Below are 14,699 nucleotides of genomic sequence, written 5' to 3' on the forward strand. Positions count from 1 at the left end.
TCAATATACATGGTTGGACTAAACTCAGGAGTATGGTATTCTTGGGCAAAGACTGAATCCCTGAAGAGCATGGATAGACTGCAGATTGAATCCATGTGTTTGGTGATAATTTCATGTGGAGCTAAGGACAGTGCATTGGATATGTGACACAACAGCTCTAACTAGTACTGACTCACAGTGAAACATCACCTATTTGTCCCTTTTGCAAGTAAATTAATTGTGCCCTGCTCTGGTCTTATTTCTGTGTCCCAGTTACAGTATAATTATAGTTATGCAAATGTATCAGGTTTAGTGAATCAATTAAAAACTGACCTTCTCCCAAAGGTAAAACCCTCTGACACCTCAGACTCACTCCTGATCTTGTAGATGAATTGGTTTCAGTGGGCAGCAGTAACTGCAGCTCCATCTGACCCCTCCCATTCTGGAATAGACACCTTACAAAACATCTCCAGTGCCTAAACAAACCAAGGAGATATCTCTGGACCCCTCTGCATTTGCTCTCCAGACCAGTCAGTTCTTCCAGGCAGTGCCTGGCACTTTGATCAACTTGCCTTTTGTTTTACCATAGTTTAAAATAACTTATTAACCAATCATAATTTTTTTTATTTCTTCTGGCTCCATGAACACAAAGAGGTGTATGTCCTACCATAGGAGGAAGCAATGACCATTAAGTTTTACATTTATAGTGGAAAGCATTGATCACAGCCTGCTGGCCTCACTACTGGATGTGACAGGCGGTAGAGGAGGTGGCTTGACAACACATGCAGGTAGGGTTGACGGATTTAGGGGGGATTAGGTCGAGGTCCTCATCATCTGGGATCTCATCTAACCGGTACCCATCCTTTAGGAGCTGGATGTTCAAGTCTTGGTTGATCTGCTACAGACAAACAAACAGACAAACACTTGAGATTTCTTTCTTCTGATGGCTGGAAGAGGAAAGAAGTCTTTTATTCTGGAATATATTTCCTTATCATTAGCAGCTGTCCCATCAATGAAAGAGTCACAGGTTTTGACCACAAGCGAGGGCTGCTGTTGGGGTTTTATGAGCTGTTTTTTTGTTGGGTTTTTTTTTTTTTTTTCCTCTTAAGGAATTTTCCCCCATACATGTTGCTAGGAGACAATAATGACTTTCTACTTCAGAGAGACAAAAGAAGGTGTCACAGATCAGGGGAGGGGTGCAGCTGGCTACTCTCTCATTACATGGGGTTTCTCGTGAATGGCAGAAATACCACGAGATTTGGACTGGGAAAATAGGGTTCAGTGCAGCCTCTAACTCTTGTGCTCTCAGCATTCGGAGGGGAGAGAGGCTGCAGCTGATGTGGGGAGAATTCATTACCACTGCAGGGTTCAGTCTCTTGCTGCCTTTCTTCTACCGTGAGTGGAGCTTTGCTCGTAAGTTTTCACCATCTGCTTGGGTGCCTCAGGGGAAAAAGCCCCAGGATCCCGACCTTGCCTTTCCCTGCCCTGCTCCGAGCCAGGCTCCCACTGCCCTGCCTGCGCCGTTTCTGCGGCATTGCTCCGAGTTTTCACTACACTGTAACCCCACGCCCCCTGCCTGCCAAGATGCCCTGTGGTTCCACCTACAGCCGTGGAGCTTCTAATCTATCTTGTCTACCACCCTGGGATTTTTGTTCATTCCTGTCGTTCTAGCTTGCTGCTTCCGAGAGTCCTGCTGGGGCACTGGGATCGGCTGCCCCAGGGGGTTTGTGAAAGCAAAGCCTCCCTTCCATTCCTTCCCATCTCAGTCAAGCCACCATTACCACGTGCTCCCCGATCTCACGCCACAGAGCCCCCTGCAGCCGCGAAGGAATCATTGCACCTGCCCTCCCCACTGGGAGCCACCAACACCCCTGCTGGCTGTGACCAGAACTGCACCAAAGGGGAAAGAGCCAGCTGCCAGGAAGGCTGCTGCTACTGGGTTTCTGGTTGTTTGTTGTAACTGCCATAGTTATTGTTGTTTGTTTGCCTTGTTATACATACTAGTAAAGAACTGTTTTTCTTATTCTCATATCTTTGCCTGAGAGCCCCTTAGTTCCAAAATTATAATTCGGAGGGAAGTGAGTTACATTTTCCATTCCAAGAGTCTCCTGCTTTCCTTAGCAGACACCTGTCTTTCAAACCAAGACAGCTGCCTTCTGCTTTTTAAACTTCTTCCAGAATAGGAATATCTAGAGTGAGATATTCCAGAGTAGCAAACTGATACAGTATTTTATTCTGGAATAATCTTTCCATAAAGATTAGTCCTCATTTAAATTAATGTAATAATAATGATAATAAATTGACTGGCAGCTGGGCAGTCCCTTCTTTCAGTCTGGGGCACTGTAGCAGTTGAAAGGTGGTAAAGCTTCTTGGCTTTTTGTAATCTCAAATTCAAGTAGTAACTATCCAGATCTGGGTGAATAACACTTCATCAGGGCCCAGAGATGGCCCAGATCAGCTGATCTGGTCCCTGCTCTTGGACATTTCTCTGCATTTCAGAGGTATTTTTCCAGGGAAGGGATACAGAGGGGAACTGTGGATGCTTAATGCAAAAAGCAAGCAGGAACACAGAGCCTGTCTGAAACTAAGTCACACAAGCTTCTCACTCTGGCCTGAGAAAGCATAAGAAAGAATCCAGACAATCCTTGGTAAAGGACAACAATCTTTGCAGGTGTTGTTTAGGATCCTTGTTGTTTACTTGTAAGAAACAGTCAAGGGGTGGTGTTCCACTTAACCAATGATAGTGATGTGTTGCTTTAATGACCAATGAGAATTTTACCTCTCGGACCTTCTCGAACCTGTCAATAAGTGAAGATCAAGGATAATAAACTTTGCTCTCTTGGACAACTCAGCCAGAGAGTCTGTGTCGTGCTTCTCGCCATTCCTAATATAGTGAGACAGGGAAGAGTTCCCAGTGGCTTCTGTGCAAAATGGCTGTTCAGTACCTTGGATGAAAAATCAGATCCTGCAGAAGCAGTACCTGGAGTCTGAACAACTAATTCACAAGAGACCTTGGGAATATATTCATAAACAATGCAAAGGGATTAACAAGCCAGAGCTTCCCTGTGTTTTCCCTTTGAAAGGGCAGAAGTTCATATCTACAAATCCTCACTAGAATTTCTGGTGCTCCAAATAAACATGCACTAGGTGACCCTGACTCCCACAAGAACTAAAAATCGCAGCACATCCTCAGATGCTTTGTGTTCTTGGCATGCATACAGTTTCTGATCTGCTGTGACAAACAAGTTGATGCATTTGCACCACGTGGGCCAACACTGCACAACTGAGCAGAACTGGGAAAAGCTTGAGTGAATCCAAAGGTATTTGTGATAACAGCCAATGGGCAGATCTGTGTCTGTGCCATGGAAGTATAGGGATGGAGCCAATTGGATCACCAGGAAAGACATAAATATGACACAGTTTCTGCCATGGCCCCTTCCAGGCTCATAGAGTCTACACCACTGGTAAATTCCTTGTGGAGCTGTTTCTGGTGACACAAGGCCATTCTAAGTTGTTTCTGGCTGTTCAACTACTAGCATTCATGGCAAGGATGGCAGAAAAGAATATAACTCACCTCAGCTGATGAGTATCCTGAGGAGGAATACCTGGACATGTCAAAGTCATCATCACTGCAGGGAATGACAAGATGTAGCAAAGAAGGAAACAAGTTAAAAAGATCTGTATTCCATGGTTAGCCCTATCTTTCTTGTGTCATGAAGCTGTACTTCATCCACAGAGAAATTATATCAAGGGAGTCTGGAGACCAACTTTCATCTGTAACCCTGAGACCTTTCCAACAAAGTATTCTTTACTCATGTCTCTTCCTACTTGTTTACACACAGACTTGTTAAAGCATATGCTGAAGGGCACAGCAAGGAAAAGTGCAAGTGTTCCACAAAAGCAGTTTCAGCAGGAATTAGCTTCAGTGCTTGCACTGTAATATATATGTGTATATATATATAAATAAAATCTTATTAACCCTTTGCATACCTGTCTGTATCCAGGGCTACCAGTGGCTTTTCATCTGGACTCTGATCTAATGACGAATAGCCTTTATTGGGAATGACGAGCCTGAAATAATTAAATGTTGTCCGTTAACCACACAGTAAAGCTCAGTGCCACACATAGTCTAGAGCAAAGCCATATGATATTTGTCTTTCTCTGTTTCACTTATGTTTTGGGGAGGGCTCATAAGGTGTATACCAGAATCATTTGTACCAGAAATTGTCACAGTCCCCGCTCGTAGTCCCCCCTTCACGGTTTGGGGGTTATCGCAAGAGATGTAAGCTAGGCCAGGACCCTGGGGGGGGATGGGGGTGGGGCTAGGTTGTCTCTTCCTGTTGGAGTCAGAGGCACAGAGTGTGTGCCCTTATCTATGATACCTGTCTCTGACATCCAAGAAATCACTGAATTTCGCATAACACCATGGAGACAACTGTTAAAGTTAAGTAGAAAAACTGGGAGTGGGAGTGTGTAAGTTAGAGAGTTTTCTTAAGTCACTAGGTGAGAAAGAGTTTAAGGTTTAAGGTCTTTTAAAAAACAAAAGACAAGATGGAGGATTTAGGGTGTTGTCTCTTCTTCCTTCTTCCTTCTTCATCTTCTTTTTCTAGGGATTTTTGGGTAATAATACGTGATTGGATAGAAGATGCCACAGTGCAGCACACAGGTGTCAGGTGATTGGGTCACTAAGAAAAATAATTTACTTGGAATTCATTAATTGGACAAATAGACATATAAAGGACCTGGAAGAAGCTCTTTGTTAGCCATTTTGCACCTCTCTATCTTAGTGTATATAGCTCCTTGTAGTCTGTATATATGTAGTATAGATAAGAGAAAAATAAACAACCAAGTTCGAACAAGAGAAAACTGCCTCTCTCATCAATCTCAGTCCAAGAGGGAAAAGAACCCAGCCACCAGTGTTGCATCTCGACATCTTCCCTTCCAGTTCAGGGACCAAGGGGAGTGGCTGCATGGGTGGGGGAGTGTGTGTATCTGGCCAGGAGTACTGCTACATTGTAATTTGGCACCAGGATTGGATCTGCCCGCCTTCACCATTGCTGCCGGTGGTGGTGGTACAGAGACTGATTGCTGCCTGATCAGATCTGCCTGCCTTCACCACTCTTGCCTGCTGCCAGGGGTGGTACCTAACCTGATTGCTGCCTGTGAGTTTGTAAAAGGAGAAATTTCCTCTCTTCCCCATTACCTGAAACTCCATCACAACCTGAGGAGGTTGCCGAGCTGACATTGAAGTTCCCCCTGAAGCCGTGGGGGAATCATCACACCTTCCCTGCCTCACTGGTGCCTGCTAGCACCCTCTTCTGGCTGCAAGAGAGTTGCTGCAGCTGTTGCCTTACCAGAGCCACCAGTGCCCCCTGCCAGTTGTGGTCATAACTACACCAAATGGGAAAGTGATGCTTAAAAGGTGGGAAAACTTTGGTTGTTGGGGATTAGTGTTTGTTCCATTCTGTTTCATATACATATATATATTTGCTGGTAAAGAACTGTTATTCCTTTCCCATATTTTTTCCTGGAAGCCCCATCATTTCAAAGTTATAATAATTTGAAGGGAGGGGGTCATGCTTCCATTCCAGGAAGGTTCCCACCTCCCTTGGCAGACATCTAGATTTTTTAAAGCAAGACAACTTCCTTGCAAATCCTCCCTTATCACTGAAGACATTTAAATGGGTGCAATTCAGACGAAGCAGGCTGTGTGTCTGGGTAGTTCAGAGCAGTTTCACAGGGATGAGCACTGGACATGCATTGAGAACACACTCCTCCCTGGAAGAAAAAAGAGTTTGGACACTCCACACTTCCTTCTGATGAACCTGATCACTAGCTGTAGTAGTTTAGAATTGCCAGTTTCATTTCCCGGCCACTGCACCAAATAAATGTCGTAAGTTTAAGGCATTAGCTAAAAAATCACTAGAAAACTTACTCATTTCTTGCTGTGAGATATGGATTAGAAGAAGGGAAAAACAGGCTTAAAACTTAAAAAGAATAAAGAAAGTTTATTAACAAAACTACAAGAATAAGAAACCAGAATAAAACCTCCAGAAACCCTCTTTCCCCACCACCCAACCATTCCCTTGTTCACATGACAACATAGAGACAAAAAAACCAAACCCTGGTGATTAAAACAATCCTAACTTTGCTATAGTCTTTTCATCAGTCTTTGTAGAGAAAAAGAAGTTCTCTTTTGTCAATCTATGGAGTTTTTCACAAGAAACCAATTTTCTCATGATTTTCTATTTCTCTGATGCTAGCCGCCCGGAAAACTCTGCCATCAGTTCTTTCCTCTCATTTCACACCACTCTGAGGTGTGTTCATGGGCCATAGGTCAAGTGGTGTCATTTTAAGGATGAGTTATTCAAAGGCAAAAAGTTCTCTTCATCTGTCTTTGTGATCATCTCTGGAAACAGAAATTTTCTCTGTCTCTTGAAGGCCACAAATCTTCAACAACTATCACTTCTCTTTTTCTGTTCCAGCATCTCATGGGATCACAACTACTTCACCATTTGCTTAGATCCACACTTTGAAATACTCCATTCCCCTCAAAATACTGTAATGAATTAAAGGAGATTTTCAGAACACTATTCTCCATCTCCATAGTTTTAGCAAAAGAATATTTCAGCTTATTACAGCATTTCCTTATTTCTCTCCCCCATCTGAAGCTTAATTTCTTTCTTCACTGTCTTTGATAGTTTGTCTCTTTACATTTTGATCACTCACTCTCTTCCCCTCTCTCTGGAAAAAAAGATTAATCTGCAAGTCTCATCTGGGTAGTGAAAGGGTTAAAATCTTGCCCAGGCCTTGTGGATGGTCCCGTGATCTCTGCCGGAGCAGCGGCTGGAGCTGTCTGCGATGGAAGATTTTTTTCCATGGCTGCTCTGGAGGAGTGTGACCACTGTCTCAGCACACCACAGGTCAATGGCTTTCCCTCCCCTTACTCAGCAGTCTCTGGTGAAACTCATCAGTGGCAGAAATTGTAGCCGAGCCAGGGACCGGCCTGGCCCGGCAGGCCCGCTGTACAAGGCCCAGCGAGTGCTCTGGGAAGGGGCTCCTGTGACCTCACAGTCTCCATCCTCCCCGGGACCCACAGAACTCCGGCCAGCCCCACTCCCCACCGCGGCCTTGTCTGGCCTGGGAGGAAGAGGCTGAACCGGAGCTCTGTTACCTCTTCAAAGCTGGAAACCAAAGAGAGCAAGAAATTCCTGGGCTTAGGTCTTAAGGTGGTGTTCACAGGTTGATCTCACTTTTCAGTGGTCAAAACTACTGCCAATTCTCAGAAATGGCCCATTATTGGCCAGGAGAAAAGCTCCCATCAGCCTCCGGCAGCTTTAACTTCCTTAGGTGTTTCCCTTTGTTTCTTAAAAGCTAATCCATCACACTAGCACTGCTTGTATCAGATTGCTCATTTTATCCTCTAGTAATTTCTTTTTTTTCCTCTAGCAATGAGTACATGACACTAGCAATAAATAAATGTGAGAAGGAAGCTAAGGAAAGGCAGAGGCTTGGTGTTCCTACTATTCTTCTATTGAAAATCAGAGATTTGGTCTTTCTGCATAAGCTCCTACACAGTCCTCCACAATACAACCATTTTGAGGTCTCACTCCTAAATTTAGTAATATGAGGAATATGAGCTGGTGGGTGCAACACAAAAGTCTAGTCAGATTAGCCCTTTTACAATTCTATTACTTTATATACTTTTACTTCACCAGAAGTATAAAAAAGGCTAATGATGACTCTGCACCTTTCATTACTTGATAGATTTTGTGTGTTGAAATACAGGCTTCATAGCTTTTACAATAAGGAAAATACATTAATTCAGTGGTATCCACTTCACAAGTTCTTTCACCCACAAAACTGAACATGAGTGAACAAAACAGGGGATCTAGGAGAAGAGCCCTTTGCGGTGCTATTTAATCAATTTTTAAAAATCACTACATTTCGGTGATTGAAGGAAATTGTCTGATCTTCCATACTACATCTTTTTCTTGAGAAATGTCTGTTTCATAATAACACAGAACTTCCATTGTTTTTGCAACAGACAAAAATTGTAATCATGTCTTTGCCCTCAATCTAAATCTTTCCTTTGCATCCTGATTGTTTTTATGCTTGCTTTCCACTGTCCTTGGAACAAAGCCAGATTGCAGTCAGAGCTGCTTTCATCTGCATGTGTCCTAGCATGAGATTCTCATCTTGGTGGTTTTAATCACTTAACATGAAATACATTATGACAAAATCTGAGTTTAGGTTATCCTCAGAGCAGGCTACAATATTTGTCTGTGCAGAAGTGGTGCAGATGGTGGTGTGGACTCTGCCTGTGTTAGCAGATGATAAATGGCCTATACCTGGTGAAGTAACACAATTCTTGTTCTCCAAAACTACTGGCCTGTGGAAATTGCACAATGCCCATTGAGTAAGGAGAACTGAAGTTCACCAGCCTCAATGTCCTGCCAACTCAGCCAGGTCATCTGAAACATTGGGGTCTACTACCACCAAAGACCAGCAGAGACACCCCCAGGACAAAAGAATGCATGTATAAAGGGAAGGGGATATATGTCAATGATTTCAGGGAAATTATTATCATATGCATGTTTAGTCCAGGACAAAGAATGTGTATGCAAAATACAGTATATAAACAGAAACTTTCCTGTACTCAGCATTACGGCTTTGGGAGGAGCTATCCCCCCTGTGCATCTGGCCGAATAAAGAATGCTTGCTTCCTAATACTACATGGATGTTAAGGAGTTTTTTATTTTACCGAATTTTTGTTAACAGTTTTGGTGACACAGGTGGAACAGACTCCTGAATTTCAACAAATCCAAGGGATTGCAGGACCTCCAGCCAGCACCGAGGGATTCTCAGGGAGACCCTTCGATCCCTGGTCTGAATGAAATCAGAGCAAGACCCCTGGTAAGACAAAGGCATTCTTTACTTTAAAGGTGTTAACTGTTAAGTGACCTGTAAGGCACAGCAAAAGCTTTGCAGGGTTTGGTGTAAAAGTACCTAAGGTGGGAAAAGGGAAGGTTTAGAGTCCCTTCAAAAAGGGAGGGGTTAGAGTCCCTTCAAAGGAGCTCCTTAACAGTAATTGGTTATAATGGGAAACAAAACCTCGAAAGAGGTTCCACAGGTGTCACCACTGGGATGCATCTTGAAACACTGGAAAAAAATTGGGGGTGATCCCCTCATGCATGAAAAAATTTTATAAGTTTGTAATAAATGGCAGCCATTTTACACTCTGGAAGGTCAAGAGAAGTGGCCAAAGGATGGAACATTACAGTATAACACAATATTGTAAAAAGTGTTGTTTGTAGAAAGGAAAATAAATGAGATAAAGTTCCTTATGTTGACTTGTTTTTCACCCTAAGAAATCATCCAGAATGGCATTAGGAATGCTGGAGGACCCTACAATGTTGATATATTTTATATATTAGTAAAGGCCTGTCTGCACAAACCAGTCTTTGAAATAAGTCGTGATATTAAGGGATAAAGTCCTTGAAACCTTCCTGCAGAAGAGAGAGTAAAGCAAAACAATATCCTTGTGTACAGGAGAAAAAATGGAAACCTGTGTGTATTAGCCAATGGTAATTTGCTTAGCCCACGGACCCTGTAGAACCCTATAAAAGGTGTGCTAAAGATAGAAATAAACGGCGTTCACGTTTACTTCTGTGAAGAGTGGTGAATAGCTGGCAGTCTCTCAATAGAGAGTCTCTCGAAGACACCCTGCAGGCAGGAAGGCTTTGGTGGGTCCACACACGGTGGGACGGAGCCTTGGACCGAGGTTGGTGGAGTGGATCTGAGTGCAGATAGATGCTGCCTTGGATCGGTACTGGATAGGCGGCTCGCGAATAAAGGGAGGCGAGTCGCTGGGGGAGTCCGAGAGGCGGGGGCGTTGTAGAGGGGTCGCGACCTTCCCCCCCACCGTTTGCCACTAGCATGGATGTGGAATTTGCGGCAGCGAAAAAACTGCTTCTTAGCATTCTCATTAAACGAGGCGAAGCAGCCAGGGAAAAAGACCTGGATATGCTCATTATATGGGCTAATTGTCACGGGCATCTGGCAGTGCTCTCACTGCTCTTTGCAGTGAAGGAACGGACGGATTTAAGTGCTCTGATATGGGAAACGGCAATCACGGAAAAGAGCAAGGACACTGTGTCTCTCAGTCCAACATGGCACATTGTCATTAATACCTTCAAAAACAGAAAAGTGAGATATGCTGAGGCTATGAGCCCTGTAATTCTACCTGCATCACAGCGGCAGATGCCTTTATCTCCCACTGCTGGGCAAGCACTCCTATCTATGCTGCACATGGAAAGAGGGAGGCAGAGTCAGAGAGAAGAAAATAATAAGAAAGAAATTCTACAGCGAACGCTGAAACAACAAACAGAATCTGTTCAGTTATGGCAGGATGTGATACATCCGGAACTATTTGCTTCACTTTTGGAGTCACTCTTAACACTACAATCTTATTTAAGTTCCAACTTTACTACCCTGGAAGAAAAGAAGCCAAATTTAGACTGGTTTCCACCCGAACCAGGGGGACATGGGGGAGCACTGAGGTGTGCACTGAGAACAAAGGCACCCTTGGGGCAGAGGCAGTGCAAGAAAAGTTCCAAGGCCACTCTGAACAATTACAGAAGCAGCTGAGCAGAAACAGGTGGCTCAGACAGCTTCAAAGAGAGACAAAATAGCCAAAAAATCTTGAACTATATGGTATCTAGTTCAAAATTCATCACTGTAATTAGAAGTTGATAAGCTGCAATGGTCACCATTGTTACCACCTGGCCCTAAGAGACTTTTTGTGTAACATCGCCTACTTTTGCAAAAATCGTGCCCTTTTTTCTTCTGTCTGCAAACAACGAGAGAGAAATTGAGAGAAAAAAACTGCATTTGTTAAAGTTAACTTTGTGAGTTTCTTTTTTTTCTTTCTCTCCGTTTTTTCTCTCTGCAAGAGTATTTGGAGAATGTGAAGAAAGATAACAGCAGCAGAACAGCAGCAGGGCGGGTAGTCCACTCCCCTGCTCACTCTCTAAGAAAAAGCACCAGGATAGTACCCAGTTTGTTAAAAAGTCATGATTCATTGGTTTTTTAAAATGTTTTTATATACCCTTTTAGAGTTAATTTTGTGTTTTAAGTAATTATGAGTTTATGCAGTTGCAGTTTTTAGAGTTTTACTAGAGAAATTATTGTGATTCTTTGAAAGTTAAAAAAAAAAAAAAAAGAAGAGAAAAAGGTGTTTAAGGTGAATATTAACAAAAGTTACCTTGCAATAACTGGTTTTAGAACCTAAGGTTAAAATATGGTGTGATTTACAACTACTAGGAAAACCTTCCAATTAATGTTATCTACAGAAGAGATTTGTGGTTTAAAAAATAATTAGTTAAGAGAACTTTACTGTACAAGACAAAGTTAAGTTAAAGCATGTATTATCTATTTGCTTGTTTTCTCCACAATTTTAATAAGGTAATTTCAATGTGAGTCCTTTTGTTATATAAAACACAGATAACTGCATATATACCAATTTGGATTTTGGATTTTAGTTTGAGAATTGGACTTTATGTTCCTGAAAAGTGCTACAAAAGCTGAATGGCAATTTGCCAAATCCTGTGTTGTTGTGGTTTTTCTCTAGAAAAACTGCACTTTAACATCCTAACCAATTTAAACATATACTAGGCAAATTTCTGTTATGAATAAGTATTTTTAGTAACATTTGCAGTTACTGTGAGTTATTCTCAAAGCTAGATGACATGACATAGAATTGTGATATATTTGTTACATTTTTATAATCTTTATAGCGAATCCATGTTATTGTTATATTGTATTTAAAAGGTATATATCAAACTTTTAGCTGCTTTTTGTAGTAACAGAATAAGATTAAGTTATGTTTCTATTTAATATAGATTAAGTGTTAATAGAATTAAGAATAGTTACGTTTTATTATGTTTAGGCTTGAATGTTTTTAAGTTAAGTTGTATAACTTAGATATTCTTTTAAGGTTTTGTTATTTCCTTTTGTCATAAATAATTATTGTCAGGTTTAAATATTGTTTAATTTAATTTTTTTTATGTTTTATTGGAGACACTTGTTTAAACTGCAAAGTATAGTTATTTTCCTAGAGAAATGAAGATGACTACAACTGAAACAGCTGTGATAGAACACTGATGAACACCTGCTTGTGGATAAAAGTGAATGCAGTCTGTGACACCCTTGACTTCATCAGGAGTTCTACTGGTTGTTGCAATCTCTGCAGTTTTTGTTTTTTATAGCTTTCTTATTTTTCAGTGTTTCCAGAATTTTAAGATGTACCATTGCTGAGGATCAGCTGCCATGGGAGAGGTTTCAGATTAAACCAACTGCTGAATGGTTTAATTGGTCTGGTACCTAAGGCTTCTGATCATTTGCTTTGTACAAATTCATTTCAACAGTTTGCTGTGCTGTAAGCATCTCATAGCTGCTACTACTGAGAACCTTGTTTTAGAAATGAGTTAAGAGGCATCTTTCCAGTTTAAAACCTAGGCCCTGGCCAAGCCTTGACTTTACCTGGACAGAATATTTGCTAACAGATCCAGATGTTTTCTGTACCAAATCAGTATTTGAGTCACTTTTTGACTCAGCAATTTGACCCTATTAATATGACAGCTGGATCAATTTTGAAGTGGGCTTGGAGAATCATTTCCGGAGGTGGTTATCCAATCCTTCACTGATGATTTTTGTTGTTTCTGTTTGTTTGCAAACTATGGGATGCTGGTGCAGTGTTTTAGTAATTAATAGTAGTTTTATATTACATATGTTATTAATAATGTTTATGATTTAATTGATTTTTAACTGGTATAGGTTCTTATTCATTGTGTATATGGTTTTGTGTTGATGTTTATAACAGAAGTACATCTCATTTTTATTTTTTTTAAGAAAATGGGGGAAATTGATGCCCTAAAAGCATTTAATTAGTGTAATTCATTAACTTCAAGGAGAGAAGTGTCTGTGTTTTGTTGGCAGGTTCAAAAAGGTCACCTGTTCATCTGACCAGACTGTGTGCCTCTGAACACATGAGATCCAGTGTACAGAGAAGTCATCACACAGCCTTGGTACTCCAGACATGGATCATAAGTAGACCTGTCAGGACACAGTTGTGTCTGAACACTACACAGACAGTTGCCAACAGAAATTTTATGTTGTTATTATGATGTTGTGTCTCTACCAATTTTTCAGTTATCCTTTAAGATTTAGAAGGATGTGAAGAACAATTTGAACATCAAAGCCCTCAGTCACCGATCAGCTGCCAGCTGACATCACGAGAGCAGTGAACGTTCCAAGACTGAATCGTGTTAAATCATAGTCTGTTTGTGACGGAAATTCTGTAGAAGATCTAAGAAAAGTGTAGACTCCATCTAACAGTATATAAAGCAAATTGTAGTTGTGTGTTTACCCTTTCAGCAAATTGCTTTCACGCTTAGACTACGTATATACCAGAGCACGCGTGTTAAAAGTTGTTAGATAATAGTTTAAGATATAGAGTTTAGCCTGTGTAGTAATTGTTATGTTAGTATAAAGTATAAGCATTCCCTCTCCTTCAAGAGGTAGTGTAAGCATCTTTGAAAGTTCATTTAACGTTAAAGTTTTAGCTGTGAGTTTGCAAATATGATGTCATTTACATGGAACCACTGCTTATGGTAATTGTGTTGTGTTTAGTCGTGACCAGCTGTCTGCTAACTAACATCCAAAAGTGACAGAACATGTGGGTCACTCTGGCACATTGAACTGGCCAAAGGTTAATGTGTCTGAGCCTAGCCACCCCTGGAGATCCTTTCACACCTGTCTCATAGGAGTCCGTGAATGGGATCCTCCAGCATTTAAAGGTTTAATTACTAATGAGACTCGACTGAATCAATTGGCAATGTTGCAAGAGTGCAATCGCACCATTGGCTTCACATTAAGACAACTTGAATCCTGTTGGCAAGCAAAAGTTATCAAAGTTCTCAATGTTACCATACAGCCCTCAGAAGAATTAGGTTTGTTAAATTCCACCAATACCTCAGGTGGATGGATAATGTTTGAACCCCCAACAAAAAGTCATTCCAATAAAGTAATGCAGCACTGGGATGCAGTCAGCCCTATAGCTGATCTCGTTACTACCACTGAAAGTAAAGCCTTTATTTGTGGTACAATCTCACAGGACAATTACCAAAGCGATTGCCTAGTTCCATATTCCTAATCTGTGGAGATAGAGCATGGAATGGGATTCCTGCTAATCTACATAGAGGACCCTGTTATCTTGGGATATTTACTTTGTTCCATCCAAGCTTACACCAATTGCTGAATGTAGCTAGCAAAGTGAAAAACATCAAACAGTCAAAGTGAAGCCTGAATGAATTAAGGCTCAACAACTCTAAAAAGGCTCGCTTGTTAGACTAAGGAAGAATTGAACTTAACATCCACAATGTTAAGTGAACTTTCAGCCGATGTGAGTAGTGTACGTCATGCAGTATTACAAAATTGAGCTGCAATTGACTTTTTGCTCTTAGCACAAGGACATGGTTGTGAGGAATTTGAAGGCATGTGCTGCTTGAATCTTACTGATCATTCAGTTTCCATCCATGAGCAACTACAACAGCTACAGGATGGGTTACATGCCCTGAAAGAAGATAGTGACCCCATTAGAAGTTGGTTCGCCAGCTGGGGCATCACTGGATGGTTGAGGTCTCTTGTGCTAGAAGGGG

At 41.5% G+C, this 14,699-nt stretch overlaps 1 protein-coding gene across 4 annotated transcripts in view; it reads right to left on the reverse strand.

The window, feature by feature from the left end:
- Positions 1–417: 417 nt before the first annotated feature.
- The window catches only part of LOC131592136 (protein FAM219A-like), a 408,033-nt gene continuing 393,751 nt past the window's right edge, over positions 418–14,699 (reverse strand). For 2 of the 4 annotated variants that reach the window (XM_058863437.1, XM_058863435.1), the window contains 3 exons: positions 3,970–4,050; positions 3,554–3,608; positions 418–874 (listed from right to left, as the gene is read on the reverse strand). In XM_058863437.1, coding sequence (XP_058719420.1) covers positions 719–874; positions 3,554–3,608; positions 3,970–4,050 — 292 coding nt within the window. In that variant the 3' untranslated portion in view covers positions 418–718. Of the gene's footprint in view, positions 878–3,553; positions 3,609–3,969; positions 4,051–14,699 lie in introns of all 4 variants that reach the window. The other 2 variants (XM_058863436.1, XM_058863434.1) reach the window with 1 other exon arrangement.

The sequence above is a fragment of the Poecile atricapillus genome, chromosome W, assembly GCF_030490865.1.
Source record: "Poecile atricapillus isolate bPoeAtr1 chromosome W, bPoeAtr1.hap1, whole genome shotgun sequence".
Classification (NCBI taxonomy): domain Eukaryota; kingdom Metazoa; phylum Chordata; class Aves; order Passeriformes; family Paridae; genus Poecile; species Poecile atricapillus.